The sequence below is a fragment of the Brassica oleracea genome, chromosome C5 (assembly GCF_000695525.1).
Source record: "Brassica oleracea var. oleracea cultivar TO1000 chromosome C5, BOL, whole genome shotgun sequence".
Lineage (NCBI taxonomy): Eukaryota > Viridiplantae > Streptophyta > Magnoliopsida > Brassicales > Brassicaceae > Brassica > Brassica oleracea.
In genome coordinates, this window is record NC_027752.1 from 27,459,533 (window position 1) to 27,481,620 (window position 22,088).

At 34.8% G+C, this 22,088-nt stretch overlaps 2 protein-coding genes and 1 long non-coding RNA gene across 5 annotated transcripts; 1 reads left to right on the top strand and 2 right to left on the bottom strand.

Moving 5' to 3' along the window:
• Nucleotides 1-1,059: 1,059 nt before the first annotated feature.
• Nucleotides 1,060-2,565, bottom strand: LOC106293158. 3 transcript variants are annotated; one of them, XR_001260381.1, is made up of 5 exons: nt 2,132-2,564; nt 1,978-2,056; nt 1,665-1,857; nt 1,390-1,451; nt 1,060-1,213 (listed from the first exon to the last, which is right to left on the bottom strand). It is a non-coding gene; the product is annotated as an uncharacterized LOC106293158 (long non-coding RNA). The 3 variants fall into 3 exon arrangements; XR_001260379.1 differs by having other exon boundaries at nt 1,665-2,056; nt 2,132-2,565; XR_001260380.1 differs by having other exon boundaries at nt 1,554-2,056; nt 2,132-2,565.
• Nucleotides 2,566-2,798: 233 nt separating this feature from the next.
• LOC106343707 (ran-binding protein 10-like) lies at nt 2,799-5,644 on the top strand. The gene is made up of 10 exons (XM_013782996.1): nt 2,799-3,263; nt 3,425-3,571; nt 3,644-3,730; nt 3,811-3,856; nt 4,163-4,239; nt 4,398-4,548; nt 4,676-4,744; nt 4,846-4,905; nt 5,025-5,111; nt 5,230-5,644. The coding sequence occupies exons 1-10, from the start codon at nt 2,872-2,874 to the stop codon at nt 5,500-5,502; spliced, it is 1,389 nt and encodes a 462-aa protein (XP_013638450.1). The 5' UTR covers nt 2,799-2,871; the 3' UTR covers nt 5,503-5,644.
• A 1,269-nt stretch (nt 5,645-6,913) lies between these two features.
• Nucleotides 6,914-8,803, bottom strand: LOC106292709 (transcription factor bHLH80-like). The gene is made up of 5 exons (XM_013728352.1): nt 8,234-8,803; nt 7,721-7,846; nt 7,576-7,641; nt 7,309-7,377; nt 6,914-7,164 (listed from the first exon to the last, which is right to left on the bottom strand). The coding sequence occupies exons 1-5, from the start codon at nt 8,648-8,650 to the stop codon at nt 7,111-7,113; spliced, it is 732 nt and encodes a 243-aa protein (XP_013583806.1). The 5' UTR covers nt 8,651-8,803; the 3' UTR covers nt 6,914-7,110.
• Between the last annotated feature and the right edge of the window lie 13,285 nt (nt 8,804-22,088).

Consider the following 22,088-nt stretch of genomic DNA (forward strand, 5'->3'; position numbering starts at 1 on the left):
GGAATAACACCTTCGTGATGGATTAAAAATGTTAAATCGATGAAAATTAAAATTCTAGGAATTACTGAAATTACTAGTACTACTAAATGAACTACTAGGTACTATTGTGAACTACCTTAAACTACCTTAAAATACTTTGAATTACTATGTATTATGCATGTTTATAAGAATCTTAATTTTCGTCTTATTGTTTATTTTTAGAAGATGTATATCATATATTACCTGATAATATGTCCATATAAGTGTTTATTTGTCAAATTAGACTAAATTACTCTTAATTTCTCAAGTTGATAGAAAACTTCTCATTTCCATAGAAAAAATTCTTATACTTCTATACTAATGTCTTGATGGGAATGTCATAATGAGACGAATAACATAAAATACATATTTTTTTAAACTTTTTTCTGGTAGTATGTTATATACAATCTAAAACTGTCTAAATACATTGGTATTACTAATAAATTTGTCTTTTTGATGTTGTATTATTAAAAAATGTTGTATTTTGCAAAAGTATTACTATGAAAAACGGAATATTACTACTACCTTGAGTACTACTAAGTGTAAATATTCAAATATGTATTATCTCATTTTCAACATGTTTAGACGTGTTTTTTTCATTGAAACATGTACATATCATTCTACATAAGTTATAAAAACCTTAATTTTCGTCTTATTATTTATTTTTAGAAGATATATCCCATATATTACGTGATTATACGTCCATAACTGTGTTTATTTGTCAAATTAACATAAAATACTTTTAATTTCTTAAATTGATAGATAACTTCTCACTTTCATAGAAAATATCCTTATATTTCTATACTAATGTCTTGATGGAAAGGCCATAATAAGAATAAATAATAAATTAAAATAAATTATTTATATAAATTATTTTTCTTAAACTAATATTGTTTATTCCTTTCAGGCATTTGTTTGGCTTAATGATACTTAACAAACCTAGTATTATTTTAATAATTTTAATTTGTACCTAAGAAGTCCAATAATCCATTTTTTTTTGTACATAGCAATACCTAGTATTCAATTCAATTGGCCCAAACCTGTTTCAATCTTCCTAAAACTTTATAAAACCAAAATATCAAATTTTACACGTTCAAAATACAAATAAAAAGCATAAGAAAACTGCCATTGCCCACAAAATCATTCTCTATCACATCCCCTCCAAACTACTTATGCACAGAGTTCCACCTACACACTGTAACATACAAGCCAAGGAACATGATTAATAATTGAATACAGAACATATCCAAATCCAAATGAGCCACCAAGACATACGCTAACCACCAAGCCTTCACATATAAAATCCAGAGACTATTAAAAAGTAGATGAGGTAATGAGTAAGTAACTAAATGCTATGAAAGTAAGTAATACCTTCAGCTAATGTATCTAAAGCAAGATCAGAAGAAATGCTTTCAAGGGGCCCATTAACAACTCTGTAAGAGGAAGAAAGAATAAAAATCAACAGAAGTCGTCCATAGTAATATTGTAGAAAGATTACCCCTATTAATGACTTGTGTTGGTTTCTTTTTTCTTACAGACTTTTTTAGCCACAAGGACGTGTGGGAGAGAGCAGAACATTGAGATTTGAGAATTTGTTGTTTCCGTTTAATTGTTCACGTCAATATCCAGTAAAAGACCTGAGTTACCTTCGACATCAACCATTGGAGAATAATCTTTCGATGACGTTCTCTTGTACAAACAAACTCTCCATCATCTCCAATACAATTCGTCTCCTCGCTAGTTGAATATATTAGTAACAACACACTCGTCGCAACCCGGTAAAGCCTCTTTGATCCCCATGTTTGCTTTCGTCTCCCTGCTTTTCCCATGCATTGAGGCCTGAAACAAAACAAAATAAAGAGAAAGATGCATCTCTGGTTTTGTTGTTCTGTAAGCAAACTTTCTTGTTACATGGGATGCCTCTTTTCCCTATTCTAGTATCTCTCTTAATACGAATACCATCAATGGGTGTAAAAGTTTGGATCTTTTTTCAATGCTCTGGTAGTAAGCGCTGTCTTCAATCCATTTCATGTTGCTTCTGATCCACACAGACAACAAAAGAAAATTCATCAAACTAAATCCAAAAAGCCACATTAACATAATTTAAAATTACCTGAGTGAGAAGAGTTATCAGACCTTGGGGGAAAAGAAGTTAAGAGTAAAAAGGAGTTTGTTCAGTTCAAGCACGAGAAAGGATACGAGGTCTTCCATTGCGCTACGCCGCCACGAAATTCTCCGTCGTTCTTCGCTATCTTCTTGAATCGAAGACTCTCGTGGCTCAACGCTACGCCGCCACGAAATTCTCCGCCGCCGACAACGACGAACGACTCTCTGCTGTGGACCCCGTCCTCTCCTCTCTTGGCTTCCCCACGAGAATTGCGACTGCCCTCACATCAAGCATAGCCGATCGTCCTTCGCTACGATTGAGTCGTCGGAATTGGAACCGGAATTAAGACGGAGTTATGGAGGTGAACGATTTTCTCGGCGTAGTGAAGAGAAAAAGAAAACTCAAAAAATAAAGAAAATAGAATCCCAAAAAAGCGTGAAAGATCCGTATGTTTCCGGTTAGGATTTAGATAATCCGATTGAAGCATGGTTGGGTTTGTAATTATGCAAATTCATTAAGTCCTTAGATGTCTTTTACTCGTTTTCTCGTTTAAAAAATATTCAAAAAAAAAATCTTTTAGAACTGGGGCATACTAGAATTTTTGAGTAAGATACCAGGGCATTTTAGAATGAAGTCCTAAAATATTGTACATACAAAAATAGAGTCAAAGTCTAACATCTGCTAGATTAGCGAGGAAGTTTAGTGTATGAAGAAAGGATCGAATTCGATAGGTATTGAAAAAAGGGATGACGGAGAGTTCCTCCAACGGCCGCCGCAACGAAAACGACGAGACCAGCGCCGCCGTAAATCGTCGAGATCCGATCTTGCAATTCTTAGACAAGATTCGTCCCTCCGGGGATGCCATGGAGGATGATAATGAAGGTGAAGAATCGCCGACGGAGCTTAACGCAATTAACAGCGCAGGCGGGTTTGTGATCGTCTCTCCCGATAAGCTTTCCGTCAAGTACACGAACGCGAATCTCCACGGTTACGACGTCGGCGTTGCTCAAGCTAATAAACCTGCTCCCTTCAAGTGTCTTACTTACTACTTCGAGATTCTTGTCAAGGATGCTGGTGCTAAAGGGAAAGTCGCTATTGGTTTCACTAAGGAGGGCTTTATAATGCGGAGACAACCTGGGTAAACCTTTTAGCTTTATCATAAATAGGTCGTGTTCTCTCCGTGGCTCATTTGAAAAATGATGCCTTTGATACAAGTTATGTTTATTATAGAATTTGAGCTTATGTGGCTATTGTCTTTCTATCATGCGGATGATGGGTCTAATTTGTTGTTAATGGTAGATGGGAAGTGAATAGCTGTGGCTATCATGGGGACGATGGAAATATATACCTAGGTAAGGGAACAGGTGAAGCCTTTGGTCCAACTTATACGACAGGTGATACTGTTGGTGGTGGTATAAACTACGCTTCCCAGGAGTTCTTTTTCACGTAAGAACTAACTAATTCGATTCCATTTTCCTGTTGCCCTTTGACATATTTGGAATTACTTTCTCATGCCAGTAAAAACGGAGCTTTAGTGGGGAAAATCCCTAAGGACATAAAGGGTCACCTATTCCCTACTGTAGCTGTACATAGCCAAAATGAGGAGTATGTTCTCAGTTTCTGTAAACGGGTTCAGTGCAGGAGTAGAAGTACTTACGCAATGCGTTTCTTTCGAATTTTTGCAGGGTTTCTGTCAATTTTGGGAAGCAGAAGTTTGTTTTCGATGTTAAGGTAAGAGAAAAGTCCTATTAAAACTTTATTAGTAGAGTCTCTAGGTCCTACCTTTTATAAAGGTGGGGTTGGTGTAATCAGGAGTAAAACTACTGTAGTACAAATCTACTCCAGTGGTTCTCTTCGTACAAATTGCTCTCATATTTGCTATTTACATGCATCTGCTACTTTTACTGTGTGATCAAACCTCTTGGACCCGAGAATTATACGTATATAGATGTAAATCTTCCCCCTTTCGCTCTCTGCATTACGTATATGTTCGAAATAAAGTTTTGACGAAGGCTTGCCTTGTTCATGTATTATCAGGGATATGAAACATCAGCGAGGAATAAGCAACAAATGGCTATCGAAAAAATATTCATACCTCCAAATATCGGTTATGGGTAAGAGAGTACACTCCTCAACTTTGTTACCTAAGTTGAAAAAATATGTTTTTTTAACTAGAATAAGCAACAAATGGCTTTTCTGCTTTATTTTATTTTTTATTTTTTTTGAAACAACTTTCTGCCTTATCTGAACTTTTATTTTTCTTTATTATTAGGCTTGTAAAGTCCTACTTATTACACTATGGGTATGAGGAGACACTCAATGCTTTCAACCTTGCTACTAAAACTACAGTCCCTCCAATTCTTATAGCTCAAGAGAATGCTATTGACGAGGATGATTTGCATCAGAGAAAAACTCTTAGAAAGGTATTGAACGAGTTTTACTGTGCCTTAAATTTTCCTGGTTATAGTTCAACAAAAAAAAGATTTCTAAATTTACGAATTATTGCTTTGTTTGGTTGGTTTTGACCGGTCCATACTTTATTTGGTATAGCTTGTGAGGAATGGTGACATTGATGCTGCTCTGGCTAATCTCCAAGATTGGTATCCCCAAATTGTACAGGTGAACTGAGATGTTCTGTCAGTTCGTTTATTTTGTATTGCTAAGATAATCACTTTGCAGGATTTGAGATATCAACTCTAACCTAGCTGTACTTACTGCAGGACGATAAATCTGTAGTTTGTTTCCTCCTTCACTGTCAAAGGTTTATTGAGTTTGTACGGGTATGCTCTTGGTTCCCTTATACATCTTGTTTTCACATTTTTAAGACTTTTCACAACAAGTTTTTCTGTCTTATAAGAAACATCGAGTTTGTTCTCTAATTTGTGGTTCTGGAAAACAGGTAGGAAAACTTGCAGAAGGTGTGAAGTATGGCAGACTCGAGTTAGCCAAATTTGTTGGGTTAACCGAGTTTCAAGATATAATCGAGGTACTGATGACTCCCTTCAACTTTATTCCTTTTGCCTCTTTCAAGCAAGATCTGGTTCAAATGCAGATAGATTTTATATTGCTGGTCTCTTACGTCGATTTCCATGTTGATTATTCAGGACTGCTTTGCTTTGCTTGTTTATCCAAAGCCCGTGGAATCACCGGTGGGGTACTTCCTAGAAGACTCGCAGAGGGAACTAGTTGCTGATGCAGTGAATGCAGCGATTTTGTCAAACAAGAAAGATGCGTGTCACTTGCATTCCCATCTGGAGATGCTGCTAAGACAGCTAACAGTTTGCTGTTTGGAAAGGCGGTCAATGAATGGAGACCAAGGCGAAACATTCCGGCTCCACCATGTTCTTAAACAGTACAAGAAGATGAAATTGGATTAGCCGCGCATTTTGCTTTTGAAAACTCTGCTTTGTTTCTTTGGTTGTTTTCATCCTTAGTGGCTCTTGTTCATACCTGTGATATTATTCTGAACTTTCCTATTCTGTAAAAAGAAAGTTTTAAGAATAAATCTTGCAATCCAAAGTGTTTAATCTTGCAATCCAAAGTGTAGATGTTTCAGACGAAGTTTGTTCAACACAATGTGAGCTTCTGATTGTGTTTATGATTCTATTTTTTCAATAATACAAGATATTGTTATAACCTTTAATTTGAGAAATGGTTGTCAAAAAAGCACACATCTTTCTTGCCTAGAACGAATATTCTCTTATTTGTTAAGATTTCAGAAACTTTGAACAGTGGTTGTCAAAACCCCTAATTTCTTTTGTCTCTCTCAACCTCCCTCAGCCGCCGCTGCCAATTTCAGATCTGAGGCCGGTTTGGTGGCTCATCCAGCACCGGTACTGGCCTCCCCCTCTCCCTTCTAGTTGTCTGTTTGGCTTGGATTTGAGTTTGTGTCAGAGTTTGTCGGTTTTACTTGGTGGTGGCGTTTGGTTACAGAAGGTTATCACAACGGTTTACCAATGGAGTGCTCTGTGGTGGCTTTCAGAGATTCCGGTTAGACTTTTGTCTCTCGCAGGTCTATCTGTATCGGCGGATCTGAACCAGTGTTAGTGCTTGGTTACACTCTGGTGATTCCGGTTTGGTTTCTTCTGGTTTAAAATTGGATTTTTCAGTTTCATCTTTTGTGGAAAATGTCTTGTTTTAAAGTGATAGCTTTGGTTTTTTGCAATGGTGGAGGTTAGCCTTTCTAGTGGAGGTAGTGATGGTTGTCAGATGGTTTTTGGAGAGCTTGTTCTTATGCGCTTTCTTTAGCTTAGTCTGCTACTATTGGTGATATTGGTGTGAACCATCAATCCTCATCATTTATTTGATTTGTATTTGCATTCAAAATGTTTTGATGATAGTTTGTCTGAAGCGAATTCATTCGAAACAAAATTGATAAAGGCAATTGAAGATGAAGACCTATCTAGACGATGAGATTGTCGTGTTTTTGATAATGTATTAAAAGTCCGTCTGCTACTGCTGAAACGGGAACACATAATCTACCTTATTCTATAATAAAACTAGTTTGATATGGCTAATGTGTCATCAATGATGATTATCCTCACGAGCTTCTGTTGCAGAAGAATCATTAGTTTCTCATTATCATTATGGTTTTGTCGTATTCTTCTGTGATGTAATATGTTTCAAATCAGTTCAATAAAACAAAGTGTTAAAAAAATAAGAAACTTTGAACAGTTGACAAAAAAAAAATGTTATAAACAGAAGAGATGCAACAAAGTTACATTTACACAAACCTCCTCCTTGAAATAAAAATGCAACACTAAATACTTTATTTTGTCCATTTCGATAACGAATATACATTTTCTTTTATTGATTCTTTAAAAAGTTTCACCTTATTGTACAAAAATTTTACAGCTAAAGTACATACATCAAATAATCTATTTTTTTCTAGATCAAGTTTCGAAATTTCAAAAAGATCATCACCATTCATAGATTAAACCAAAAAGAAAAATACATGTATATGTATATCAATCCTAAAGGAAACCTTAATTTTCTTCCTTAGGTTTGCATCTGCACCTCTTCTGCTGCTCTGTTAACTCCTGAATCCATACAAAACAATATAAAATGATCAAATTGTTTTTAATAGTTTTGTGTTACTTATCATCCTCCCCATGCTTTTTTTTTCTCGAAATATTTCCCTCATTTCATATGCTAAATTTATGCAAATATGTATGTAGATAAACCTGGATCTGGCTTTCAAGAGCTTTCACATACTGCAAAGCTTCGTCTAACATGTCTGCAGTGTTGGTTTGCTGCACACCGAAAAGGAACCAAATCAGAAATCATCTCTCAAACGTTTGATTTCATAATGTATAAGGAGGCAGCTAATTATAAGATATCATACAAAGAATATGCGGAAAAAATGGCTGAACAACCATAGTTTATGGACTATGCCATATCTTAGACGTTTCATTTTGCTTTAAGGCTAAGCTTAGCAGGAAGAAGACTACCTTATCCATGTTAGGAACAAGTTCTTGCAGCCTCCTGATCCGGTCACTTATCCGCGTTCTCCTCACCTGAAAAAACGAAAAGAGAAATACGTAACAACAAAACAAGAACAGCACAAATGATTGAATGAAACTTTTAAGTAAATACCCGCTCAGCAATGCTACGAGGATGAGTTGCACATCCGCGTTTAGCACGAACCCTAAAAGGAACCGAGTCCTCAAGAAGCTTATCCTCCATCATCCCTGATACACCACCACTCATTTGCTCTTCTTTCTACACACGGAACGAAAGTGATGAGTTAATTATCAAAATCCGAGTGTCCATTCCATATGAATATATCACATCTCACATAACCACACTTCAGAAACTACTCGAGTTACAAGATCGCCTTATAAATTATCGATACATAACTAACACGAGTAGTTGATACAAAACAAAGATTAACAATGTGGCCTGTGTTTCTTTTTTTTGTTTGTCATCTATAAATAGAAGCTTTATGCAACATGGCTTTGAAAAAGAAAGAAAAGAAAACTGCAACTTGCTGGGTTTTGTTTCAAATAAATACAAGTTGTCAAAATTAGACAAGACTGATCTTTAATATTTTTCTTGTCTTTACGGCTAATAAGAAAATTAGAACTGATTGTTCCGAAGAAAGCTTACCAACTGAGAAGAGAACTCCCTCGACCGTTTACTCGCCGGAGAAATGTCATCGTTCGGCGGCGGCAAGTAGTCGTAGTTAGCCGGAATCCCAAAATTTGAGAAAAACCCATCACTCCCAGCAGCAGAGCCACCGAGAAAATTCGCAGGAGAGCTGTTCTGGCGGTGAAACCCACCTTGGTTAGTGTACAATCCCTGGTCAACAGCACTCGGGAACTCAAACGAGTTACGACTCGTTATCCCGGACGAGTTTCCGGTGAGAAGCTCAGTTAAACAGAGGTTAGGTTTCAAATCATCTTCTTCATCATCCTGGAGTAGGGTTTCAATCCAATTCGCCGGAGCTGAACGGATCCGAGACAACCCACCTCGACTCACCTCACCACCTCCTCCTTTTCCGCCGCCGTCGTGAGTGGACTGCATCGAATTTTCACCGGCGACTTGCTTGGTCGGTCACTCGCTTTTTTATCGCGCTTTTTCAGTGGATTCAATTAGACAAAGCCACAAAGGTCTCCTCTTACTCGCATCGCATTTTCTCTCTCATTTTCTCTTTATTTTTATATTTTTCATTCCAAAGATATTATTGGAGAAGTGATTTGCTACCTGTAATTTCTACTATCACTTTCATAAACATTACTATTAATGACATCAATAATTATATTTAATGTTAATTTATATTTAATATTGATTTATATAATTTTCTATTAGTGACATGACTATTAATGACACAGACAAATATTATTTGAAGCCTGACATATGTTTAACTATGATTTAATGTTAATTTATATGATTTGCCACACGTAATTTCTACAATCATTTTCATAAATATTTAGGTAAATATGACATGGAAAATTATACTTACTGTTGATTTATTATTTTGGTAAAATTTTTAGAATAATGTAATAACTATGACATGTGTCTTGCATATGGTGAGTTTATTTGTATATATTATCGACATTTTTTTTATGTATTTGATCATTTTATTTATACATATACAATATTTTTTTATATTATATAATTTCTTTCCGATGGACCGGATCAATTTTTATTAAAAATTGTGGAACTAAATTATAATTAATATATCATGGGTTGATCGGGTTGGACAACAAACAAATTATGACATAAAAAATTTATTTTTTATCGAACACATTCTTAAAAAAAATGAACAGCATTGTTTCCACAATTGAATTATTTTTGATCTTTATCTTTCATGCGGTTTTGAAAGGTTTCAGATAGGGGTGTTCAATCCGGATATCGGTTCGGTTTAGGTTCGGTTTTTTTCGGTTTTTGGTATTTCGGTTAGTAAAATATAACTACCATTCTAAATCCATATTTACTTTGGTTCGGTTCGGTTTATATACCATCGGTTTTCGGTTTATTCGGTTTTATACCAAAAAACATAATTATTTAGTTTGAGATCATATTATATGAATTTTAGAATCATATTGTCAACACAGTCATTTATTAAAAATATATTACATGTTCAAATAAATGAACAAAAAAGTAAAAATGCTTCTACCAGAAGACTAAAATAAAGCAAAAAAATCAAAAGAAGACTTAGAAAATAAGATGTCTGAATTGTGATTAATTGTTATTTAATTATAGTTCAAGTGTTGTACAAATTAAAGATCTTTATTACTATAAATTATGATAATAGTTATTAACACAAATTTAACTTATGTAACAAATAGATTTTCACGTATTTTTATAATCGGTTTAATTACATGTTTCTACTTTTAATCGATAGATACATATTAATCGGTTTTGTTTGGTTTATTCGGTTTAATCGGTTATATACCAAACCATATCCAAATCCTACGGTTTTTATAAAATTATATTCATTCGGTTTATATGGTATATACCAAAACCAAACCATATTGTCAATTTTGGTTCGGTTCGGTTCGGTACGGTTCGGTTTTACCATATTGAACAGCCCTAGTTTTAGATAATCCATTGAATTGATACATGTCTTTTTAATGCTTTTAGTTGTATGCTTAAGGAAAACTTACATTTTTATAATTTAAAGTCGTTTTAAAAATTCATAATATAACATATAACAAAAAAATCTAACATATAAGAAAAATATAACGTATAAGGTTTCTTCATTTTTGTAATTTAAAGTCGTTTTTAAAAAAATTAAAATATAACATATAAGATTTCCTCATTTTTATAATTTAAGGTCATTTAAAAAAATTCCAAATATAACATATAAGAAAAAATCTAATTTTTTTTATTATATGGTTAATGTGATTGTTTAATTTTTTAATAATATAAAATTCAACAAAAATGAAGAAGGATGCAAAAATTGTTATCAAATCTTTATTATTCATAGTCATTAATTGTCATATATATGTTAATCATATTAGGTAATTCTGCACCTTTTATTTAAGGAAAGAATACATGCTTCTTATATTTTGGGTTAATATAATGTTCCCTAGTAATTGGATTTGGACCAACATTTTTTCAATTGATTTTTTCAATTGATTTTTTCAATTGATTTTTAAGATTACAACTTTTTAAATGATCCTCAATTAATATATAGGGGATTTCTATTTTTTGGTAAACTTTTTAAAATATGGTAATAACTCATACATCATCATTAAAATAAATATATTTAAATATGACATTGGAAATTTTGAAATATTATTTAATTCTATTTTTATAGTTATACAATTTTTAGTACTAATTTTTTTCAGAAATTTCTAACATTTTTCTAAAAATTTAAATTTTAATCGTAAATTTTACTTTCCTTTAGATATCTAACTTTTTATAAATATTGTTTAGTTTTGAGAATAAGGTGCACCTGGGGGAACCAGTAAATGCGGATGAACTCCGGCCGCATGGGTAGGTGGCACATCATCTGGAACAGGAGAAGGCATCTATGGTGTAGGAGGAGGAGGAGGTGTCCCGGAACCTCTCTGCAAAAATTGACAGTCGGCAACAATATTCTGAACTGAAGAAGGTGTCAGGAGAGAAGTAGAAGTGCCAATATGGCCTATGCCGAACGTCTTGCTGTAATGTTGCGGAGGACATTTCCTACGAGCCATCTACAAAAAACAATTATAAATTAAAATGCATAAAATAATTTTATAAATTCCATAACCTAGTCTCCTTCCCTAAACTAACCACCAAAACTAACCACCGAAGCTAACAACCTACACAATATTATAAAATTTAAATATAAAAAGAAACTAACCTTCTTTCTTGCAGGAAGGAGAGAGTGAAGATGAATAGAGGAGGAGTAGGGTGCAAAGTGTCTCAGGTTTATATAAGGAAAAATGATTCATCGTAAACTACTCGTAAATTTAAGAGGAACTTACCACGTCCCGTGTTTTCTGTTTACGACTAAATTACCATGACCCGAATTTTCAGGTTACGAAGATGTTATGATGAATATGTGTTACAATGATTATGAGGATTTTACGACAAACACGTGTTACAAGGATTTCACCACGTCCCGTGTTTTTCATTTTACGATGAAATTACGAGGACTTCATCTGAGTCCATAAAACCTGAACCTCTAAACCCCAAGTCCCATAACTTCTTATCCCATATCATAAATCCCATTCTCCCTTAACCCTCAAGTCCCTTAACCCATTAAACCCCATCAAACCCTAAACCCTATTTTCCTTTAACCCTTGAGTCCCCAAGTAATTATCATAATTAAACATAACACACATGCATTATACAAGTCTGAAATTCATTTATACATGAAAACAAATTGCATAATTCAGATTCATCATTCGAGTTTTCATTATCACCACACTGATCATCACTTTCATAAAAATCATCTTCACCTACTTCATCAGTCATATCGTTGGGAAAATCTTCATATTCAAGGTTATCAGGGTCAATAAGAATGATGTCATCAGTTTGTTGTTCTGGTAACTCGACTTCATTGATACACACTTCTTGTTGCAAAGGTGGTTCATCTCCATCAACAATTCAGCCATGTGGAATAATTTTGATAGCAGATAACCAAGTTGTTGCAGATTCTATGAGCCGAGTGTATGAAATAAAGCTAACTTTCTCTTCTTGCAAACCTAATATGAAAGGCTTCAATGTGTTGTATCTTCGTTCTGAGTTGGCATCAACAACACCGAAATTGTTAAACCAAACATCATTGTTGACGACAAAGTCGAACCATTCACATTTGAAGATGACAAATGTCAGCTTCAGTAACCCCGAAAATTACACTTCAATAATCTCTTGCAAGATCCCATATAAACATGTTTCATCTTTCAAACATATTCCGTAATTACTGGTTGCCCGGCGTCTCCCATACTTGTATGACAGAAAACTAAAGCTCATGTGAAATACATTAGTGATGTGCTGATCTTTGCAACTGGACCTTGAATCAATTCTTGGAACAATGGAGGGTAATATGGATCGTCATACTCAACCTACAAAAATAAGCACAACATTACAATTCATATTAAACATTTGAGGAAGATGTATATTTATTACCTTAGTCCTCAACCACTTAATAAAGTGTTGATTTTTCCATTTGTTCAGATCAATTTTGGCTATTCCTAGTATTGCTTCTTCAACTTGAGTGATAAATAAGTTGAAAAATCACAAATTTATAATTAATCAATTCAGTATATATATATACCGAATTGATTAATTATAGATGTGTGATATATATATATATATATATATATATATTGTTCAGATATTTGTGGATATTAACTTGAGTGATAAATAAGTTGAAAAATCACACTATTATATTTAATCAATTATATATATACAAGTGTGGTTTTCATTTAGATAAAAGTGTTTGAAGGACAATGAATTTTTAATTTCCAAAATGGTTTGAAAGAATAACACAATTTTATATGTATTATGTGGTTTGAAGAAATTGTTTTAGCCAAAATATTTTTTGACTGTTAAAAATGGATCATTGTTTGCCAAAAAAAAAAACGTTTTTCAACATTTATATTATTCTGGTAGGTATGTTTTTCGGAATATTCGGACGGAGTGTTTTGGGAAATCTTCTTGAGAGGTCTGGTTTTCTCTTAAAATCATTTTTTGAAGAGACCTCGTTAAATTTTGAAATTTCCTGAGAAGAGAGGAATTTCCTGAGAAGAGAGGTTTTGGAAGATTCTCCCAACTCTTGCTTTGAAAAACTTGGTTTGAAAGCTTTTTACAATTTTAACATTTGATTCATGATAACTTCCGGAGATTGAAGAGATTTTGGGGTGCCTGGTTTTTTCTTCTTTTAGAACTTTTTTTTTGTAACTTAGATCCATGGTTTTCTTTTTGGGTGAGTGTTTGTAAGTTCAGTTTTTTTCTGAGACTGGTTCCAACAAAATTCTTTTGCCTTTGTCAATCATTTTATGTGGAGGCATTGTACCTGTTTTAGAGAAATTCTCGTGTCATAACATCAGGGACAATGTTTGAATCTCCTTTTGTAAATTCAATTTCATAATCGAAAATACTCAAAATCGCTTCCCACCACACAAAAATTTGTTTTGATGCAATACATTTCAGATATTTTTCTAATCAATTCTTAAAAGAAATTTTTTTATTTGAAAGATATCTTTGAAATTATTGAAAAAAAAAAAAACTATACTCAAAATTTCCTTTTTGATAGTAGAATTGTTTTTCTTTTGGGCATCGTTCCAATGTGATGATGTAAACCGTACAATACTTTCAAAACTATCTAAATTATTTTGTTTGAGAATTACCTTACCTCTGAAGCGTCTGTTTTTACGATTGTACAAAAATTTAGTAATTCTATTAATATTAGGACAAAAGTCTAGAAAATAATTGAGACTTCCAAGGAACCTGGTTAATTGATTTTTATCAATAATTTTGTCTCGAAATTTATTTGGAAATTCTAAAGATCTTTCAATAGGTGTTATCATACTTTGTGATATGTAGTGCCCTAAAATCTGATCTTAGTTTGAAATAAAGACATTTTTTTTTCTGGAAACAACAAGACCATTTTTTCTCGCAACAAAAATTCAGAAGGTGCATTTTCTAAACCAAATGGCATTACATTCCATTGGTACTGACCAAAAGGGACTGTTGTAATGCTGTTCTATAAAGATCATTTTCAGATATCTGAATTTGCCAAAATTTTGATTTAGATCAAACTATGAGAATATGTGGGTAGAGTAAAGTCTTTGAAGTAAATCTTTTTTATTTGGTATTGAATATCTAATCCATTTCAACACAGTGTTTAAAGGTTTGTAATTAATTACTAATCTTGGGGTATCTCTTTCAGTTTCAGAATTTTTATTTACACAAAAAGCAGCACAAGACCAAGGAGATCTTGATTTCAAAATTAATCCTTTTTCTAAAAGATCAGAAATTTCTTTTGTACAATGTTTTTCTAATCCTGAGTTCATTTTAATTGGACGAGCTTTCGTGGGAATCTTTTTTTTTCATGAAAATTTTCATCATAAGATAGATCAAAAATATGTTGTTTTCTATCCCAAAAAGCAGTTGGTTAGCCTGAACAATTTTCTTTCTCATATAATTTATTGAGAAAATTGTTTTTTTTAGAGCAAAAAAATGATAACTATGTCCCTTTAGACTAATCTTATATATTTTATGTCTCATTAAGCTAATTATTTTCAAAATAGCAATAATGCCCTTAAAATTGTAATTTTTAAATATAATAAATAATGGGTTCGATCAAGCGGGATCGATCGATCCGAAATTACAAGGTCGAACGGATCGATCGATCCTGATCATTATGCAGAACAAAAAAAAAAACGCGGAGCATATACTGATCGACCTGAGCCATTTCACTCGATCGGCAAAGGTCGATTTCATACAGATCGACTGATCTCGAATTATAGAACGACCGATCTCGTGCCCAGGTAAGTATTCCAAATCGGTTTCCTGGTTTTCTTCGGTTATATTCAGTTTGATTCTCACTTGATTTGAACCGACCAAACACGATTTCAACTCTTTAAACTCGTTTTTTTTAGATGAAACCCGTAATTTCTCACCTCCTTCACGAACAAAGGGAGAGAAAATCAAAGTCTCAAGTTCATAAACCCTAACTCACTCAATTTCACACTGATTTGGTAGAAATAATGTGATTTTTTGTGAAAATTTTGTGAATAATCAATGGAATATAGAAGACGGCGTGAGAAGAAGGTTACCACATTTTTTTTTCGTTTTTGTTTTTTTTTTTTAAATCGATGTTTTCAAAATATGAAAGTGAATATTCCCAAATATTTTGTTTCCATATTTTTAGGAACTGATTTTTTATCCGTAGAATACATCTAATCTGTAGAAATCGGTTTCTACTGGTTTTTAGAATTATAGTAATGTGTAGATTTTGATTTCTACATGTTTTAAATTTACAGTAAATCTGTTGAAGTCGGTTTCTACGTGTTTTAGATTTATATTAATGTGTAGATTTTCATTTCTAAAGATTTTAGATCGGTAAGTTAAGCGGGGAATGTGTATTCTAAATATTTTTAGAATACTCTTATTTACGTAGATCACATATTCTAAACATTATAGATTCAATGAAAAAAGTGGATTTCGTTTTCTACTTGGTAGAATGTCATTTCTACTTTATTTAGAACAAAATCTGAAAATTATGATTTAAAAATTTTTAGAACTGAAAAAAATACCACTAAGTTCATATAGGTATTTTATCAATAGTTACTATTTTTCTAATTTTTTTTTGTTTGTAAAACTATTTATTAATTTTCTTTTCAAAAATATTAAAGGGTATTATAGGCAAAAATGACACAAAATAGATATTAGTCTAAAAGGACATAGTTATCATTTTTTTTGCTCTAAAAAAACAATTTTCCCTTTTTATTTAAGTTTGAAATTTTATTTTTTATATATTTTGAATTTAACGTGTCTAAGGTCTTCTGAAGTAAAACTTCTGATTTTAAATGTTCTAGGTGGAAGGTTTTACCGTGGATTAAAGAATTTCAAAAGTTTTCTTGTATTGAGCAAGCTTTTATAAGATTTAGGCATCGTTTTTAATGTCTCAAGAAATTTAAAATATAGTTTTATATTTTGTTTTTTTAAAGAAAATTTCATCATCCATAACTGTATATGGTGTAATAAAATTAATAAATGATGTTCCTAAAATAACATTTTGATATATTTCATCTGTGAGAATAAATGCATTTTTAATAAAGATATCTTTTTTTTTAATATTGAAGCTCCTGCTTTAGATGTTATATAGAGTTATTTGCAGCAGCTTTTTTTTTTTGAGTTTCTAGATGAAAACATTTCAGAACAAGCCCCTACTTAATGCAGTTAAGATCTGCACCAGTGTCGGATGAAGCAATTATATCAACTTTATAATTTTCAGAATAAACAATGGTAATTCTAATTTTACATTTCGAGAAGTTGTTCTTCTTAGAACGAAAAGGAAATCATTTGGGGCCATATATAGAGATTGAATTTGCTCTTTGAGATTTTCATCTTCATTATTTAAGCACTCATTTTCTTGTTCTTCCGAACTAGAATCATGATGACTTTTGACAGATGATATAATTGAGTGAAATACTCAGAATCTTGTTTTTTATTCTTTGAGGATTTTAGATCATTATTTACTTCTTTGAGTTCAATCCTAAGATTTTGTATTGTTGTTCTCCAAGTGTCTTTCTTTCATTTGTTGAGAATGGTGGTGAGATCATAAGAGGATTTCGATGAAGTTGGACCATGGGATTTTGAAGAACTATATGTGTTTTAACGTCTTTTTGGTTTAGAGAGGAAATGATTTTTTCAAGAAATTTTTGTTTTAGGCTTGGATCAGAAATGGAATTTAGTAGTTCAAGTTGTAATCCTTGATCTTTAGTAAGGACGTAAATATTGTTTTCATTTGACTCTGCACTAGATGATGAACTATTTAGTTCATCAACTTGAAGGGCATTTTCAGAAGCCATGGATGAGTCAGAGTTATAAGATGAAGAAAAATCATTTAGTAAAACATTAAATATTTTGCTCAAAATTGCTTCTCTGAGGTTTAGTTCCTGGATTTTGCGATTAAAACGACAAAACTTTGAAGTGTGGCCTTCTTATGGCATTTGAAGCATGTAAAGTTTCTATAGAAGGGTTTTTTGGCTTGGGTTTCTTTTGAAGGAAATTTGTTTTGGAGTTTTTTCCCATGAATTCTCACGAATTTTAAAGCTCTTATGGGTTTTAGAATATTTTCAAGGCTTATTTTTAGAATAGTTGTTATCGTAGCAATCTCCTACACAAGATTTAGTACTATGGTTGGGGTTTATTTCAAATTATTTACATAATGAACCTAATTCTACTCTTGTTCTTTTAACTTCCCACTTGAGATGTTTCTGGAGTTTCAGGTCTTGGCATATCCTAAGACCTTATTTTGAATAATACTGTAAATTCTCCATTAGGGAAATCATCATAATCTATTATTTGGGTTCCCATAGAATCTATAATTTCGTTTCTAACTTTGTCTCCTAAGAGTGTAGGAATCCCAGCTAGAAATTTTACTTTCCAAAAAGGTTGGTTAGAATCCTGACGGAATAAAAATATAGTAAAAAATGTATTTTGTACCATTGGAAATCACTTAGCTTTTTGCATTTAAGATTTGAAAGAAGTTCAGCATTTTTATTTCTAAGAACTGAGGGATCCCCTCTAAAATGCATGCAAGGTTATGACTATGACTAATGTAGCAACAATATCTTCTTAAGGATTTCCAAGATTATCTAGATTAGCACATTATCTTCATCCATTTTAATTGAAACGAGGATTTCTGTTTGTTGCTGATTAACCGTTGATGAGGAAAAAAACATGAATTAATCTCCTTCTCAAGTATAATAATCAGTCTTATGAGTTTGTAACCCCTTGAGATTATTAAAGATTAAACTAAAAGTTAATGGGAATTTTAAAATAGTTATGATCTCTCAGTTCAGAAATGAAGATCCTCTGACACTCACCACGGCTAATAATCTTCTTCATCAAGTTCCATAGGTTGTGGCTCGTTGCCATTAGCATTAGCTTTCGAGGTGGCTGCTGCTTTTTGCGTCTTCTTCTTGCGTGTTCTGGTGCTTTTTCTTATGCCTTTAGAGGTGGATGCTTTTGCTTCCGCTGCATCTGCTGCCACTTTCGTTGCTGTTTCCGCTTCTTCTGCTGCTGTCACTGCTGCCTCTGCTTCTGCCGCTGCCGCCACTTCTGCTGCTGCTGCCGCTGCCGCCACTTCTGCTGCTGCTGCCGCCACTTCTGCTGCTGCTGCTGCCGCTGCTTCTTCTGGTGCTTTTTCTTCTTCCTGTCCGTTATGCAGGATGATACTGCATTTGTCCATTGTGGGAACCGAAATTTTCACCGTCGATTTTCGTTAACGGAGGAAAGCAAAGAAAACCCTACTTTCCTTGAGTTCTGGATTCTTTGCGAGAACCGACGACAAGTGACCAAATAAATGCGGAAAATATGGAAAGATAACAAAACAAATTTAGAAAACAATAGATCTTTATTTCGATTTTGCGTATGAGTGTTCCAAAGACAAAAGCATACATGAAGCTTGTTTGGAAATGGGATTAGAAAGGAAACCATATAACATAAACTGTCAAACGAGACTAAGTTTGCTAGCATTACCACCTGATACGCCCTAAATAGAAGGATCACTCAGCCGGACTGAAAGGGATATGATCTCGCCAAGATGGAGAGTGCAACGAGGGAGAACTGGTGGATTGAAGGATCGCACAAAAGTTGTGGAAGGTTGCTGATATTCCCAACTCCAACTATTGCTAGATATGATGCACTAGACCAGCAAAGAGGAGGCTGTTTACTTGGATATTACGCACCAAGAAACAAGGAAGTGTTCTAGACAAAGAACAAAGAGAAAAACTCATGAAATGAAGGAAAAATCGATGGCTTAATAATGAGAAGTGTTTACATACTTATAGAAGAAAAAAAGAAGAAAGAACTTAATGTTTTGTGGAAAAAAACATCTAGGAAAACAACAAAGTCTAGAAATTAAAAGATAGTCAAAGAACTCTTCGTTTCACACAACTTGGTCGAGGTGACCCTTCGGGTACTGTCCAGGTTCATTCGGGTCCATGGCGGTAAGGATCAGAACATGATTGCACGATCCGCACGGTCTGATCCTTGCCTTAAAGAAATGTCTGAGAGACAAGTCCATCATTGGATAAAACACCGAGTCAAAGTCTTCAGGTCGGTCGTCGGGACATGTTTGGAGAGCCCTCACCAAAGCGTATAGCTCTTGGTCATAACTGGGGTAATTGAGCATGGCTCCTCCCAATTTCTCACCGAAGTAGGCAATGAGCTTCTTTTCCTGCATCAACACGGCACCAATACCCACGCCTGAGGCATCACATTTTATTTCAAAAGTTTTGGAGAAATCAGAAAGGGTAAGACAAAGAGCTTGAGTTAACTTCCCTTTAAGTATCTGAAATGCCTCCTCCTGAGCTTGTTCTCACTTGAAACCAACATTCTTCTTGATCACTTTTGTGGGTGGGGCTGCTATTGTGCTAAAGTTCTGGACAAACCTCCAGTAGAACCCAGCTAGCCCATGAAAGCTTCTTACCTCTCCAACGGTCTTTGGACTAGGCCAATCACGGATGACCTTGATCTTTTCTTCATCCACCCTGAGTCCATCAACACCTACAACAAAGCCTAAGAAAACCATGTGATCTGTTCCAAAAGAGCACTTCTTAAGATTTACAAACAACCTTTATCTCCTAAAGACTTCTAGAACAGATTTCAAATGCAACTTATGTTCATCAAGACTCTTGCTATAGATAAGTATGTTATCAAAGTACAAAACAACAAAATGACCAATAAAGGACTGCAATATATGATTCATCAAACGCATGAATGTACTAGGAGCATTAGTAAGATTGTGGGAACCAAAATCCACACTGTCAATTTTCCGTAAAATTAGAAAAGTTAGGAAAACCCTAATTTTCCAGAGGTCACAGATTATCTGCTAAAACACACGAAAAACAAAAGAGACAAGAACAACATAATAACGAAAGTAGATTGCACAAATGCGTATTATTGATTGATAAAAGCAAAGTTACAGGATTTTCGAGAGACAAGACGAACAGAGTTTCGCTAGCCAAGTCAATCCTAGAACAAAGACGAAAAGAGTCTGAGTAAAAATCGAACCGCCTAAATTCTAAGTTTACCTAAGCTAGTAGAGTTTTTCTAAGTCTAAAATCTCTCTCTCCTGGCGCCGTTGGCTTTAGCTCTTCTTATATATGCCTTCTAAGTCGGTTTTCGCTTTCTTTTCTGCCCTTTGGTCGAGTTTATCTATTCGCGGAAATATTCCTTTTCTTTTAAATCTTCATAATTATCTTGGAAATTTGACATTTATCTTCCGATTTCGTGAGATTTATCTTCTTCCGCAAGTAAAGGTAGGCCGTCATAGCATCATTGGGCTTGGCTTTGTTTACGAAATCGTAAGTGGGCCCTTAGCCGTGTTCTAGGCCTCTTTGGGCCGTTTTCTGAGTTAAGCGTTTTTTTGCTATTTCTTCGAAAGAATGTTTCTTGATGCGACGTCGATTTGCCGAATGAGTTCATACTTCTCGTATAGTTAGACGAGTGTGGTGTTAAGTTAACTGTTGTTGTTTATACGAGAGCTATGAACTTTATTCGGGAAAACGAGTTCTCACGGTTCTCATTATAAAGCTCCAATGGTAACTCCGATCGATACGAAACGAGTTATTGATCCGCCGAGGTTCGGTAAAAGGCAAGAGGTCCAGTGCACGGCAACAAGAGTCGGTCCAACTCGCCAAATGGGCGAGTTGGACTGCTCGTCTGATTCCGAGATCCATTTTTCTTGATTCTTTTGCTTCGAGAACTTCTGTCGAGAGTGTGTTGAGAAAGATTTCATACAGGAATGCAACTTTTAGACGTTGGTTTCGAGATAACAGTTTTTGACCCCAACAATTAGCCCCCCAGCTCGCAAGTTTCGAGCATGATTCTTGCAAGCGAGAAGTGGCGTTAATCGAAATCCGCGGCTAAAATTGATTTTTCTTGAAATGTTTCTTCCGATTATTTTAATGCGGAAAATTCTTCAACTTTTGTTTCTTCTATAGGTATAGAGTTTCCCTTCTTCATTCTCTCCACATTCTCTCAACTTCCCAAATTCTCTTAGCATTTTCTCTTAGAAATTTCTCTCCACCAAAATGTCTTCTTCAAGCAACTTTCAGAAGAACTTTGATGTTGAGATGACCGACGCCGCCGGAGCTAGCTCACCGGCTCCCTCTTCTGCCAGAGAGATGCCAGCTCACATTGCGGAGTTCTTGTCCTTTCAGAGTGAGCTGGCTCGTTGCTATGCCGAGGGGACGGTGAAGCCTACGCGCAATGCGTCTCCGTAACCTGTGGTTTCAGCTGACGCCCTGACTTCCGAGATTCCTCCTATGCACGATGCCGTTTCCACCGGTGGGGCGGTTGCCAAGGATGTGTTGGTGCCTGAGGTTGAAGTTCAGCCATCGGGTTCCTCTACGACTCCGGTTCATTTTGTCGATGCCGAACCAGCTCCCAAGTCGATGCCTCCCCCAGCCAAGAGAGCAATCGTCGTACGGTTTCCTGCTCCAAGCCCCACTCCGGCTGTCGTGTCCAAGAGTCGCAAGAGGCCGAGCACTAACCCAGATGCGGCCAATAAGAGGAAATGTGCCGAGGCCGGTCCTTTGCCTATCAAGGCGTCTGGTTCGAGTTCGGCGTCACGACATCGCGCCAAAGTTTGTTTCGAGCAAAAACTTCTCCCTTTCTTAATGCGTGCGAGTTGTCGAGGATCGCCGATTCCCTTGACTCCTTGGCGGCCGTTCACGTTAGGGATTTGGCCTTGGCAGGAGTCGAGAGGAGGGGGGGGGGTGAACGAGGTCGGTGAAGCGCCTGTCTCCACGAGCCAAAGAGGCCGTGCTTCCCATCCGTA

Coding starts and splice junctions, on each gene's coding strand:
- LOC106343707 (XM_013782996.1), top strand. CDS start 2,872: ATGACGGAGAGTTCCTCCAACGGCCGCCGCAACGAAAACGACGAGACC. Junction 3,264..3,424: donor ATAATGCGGAGACAACCTGG/GTAAACCTTTTA, acceptor TGTTAATGGTAG/ATGGGAAGTGAATAGCTGTG. Junction 4,240..4,397: donor CCTCCAAATATCGGTTATGG/GTAAGAGAGTAC, acceptor CTTTATTATTAG/GCTTGTAAAGTCCTACTTAT.
- LOC106292709 (XM_013728352.1), bottom strand. CDS start 8,650: ATGCAGTCCACTCACGACGGCGGCGGAAAAGGAGGAGGTGGTGAGGTG. Junction 7,847..8,233: donor GGGAGTTCTCTTCTCAGTTG/GTAAGCTTTCTT, acceptor TTCCGTGTGTAG/AAAGAAGAGCAAATGAGTGG. Junction 7,378..7,575: donor TTGTTCCTAACATGGATAAG/GTAGTCTTCTTC, acceptor TTCGGTGTGCAG/CAAACCAACACTGCAGACAT.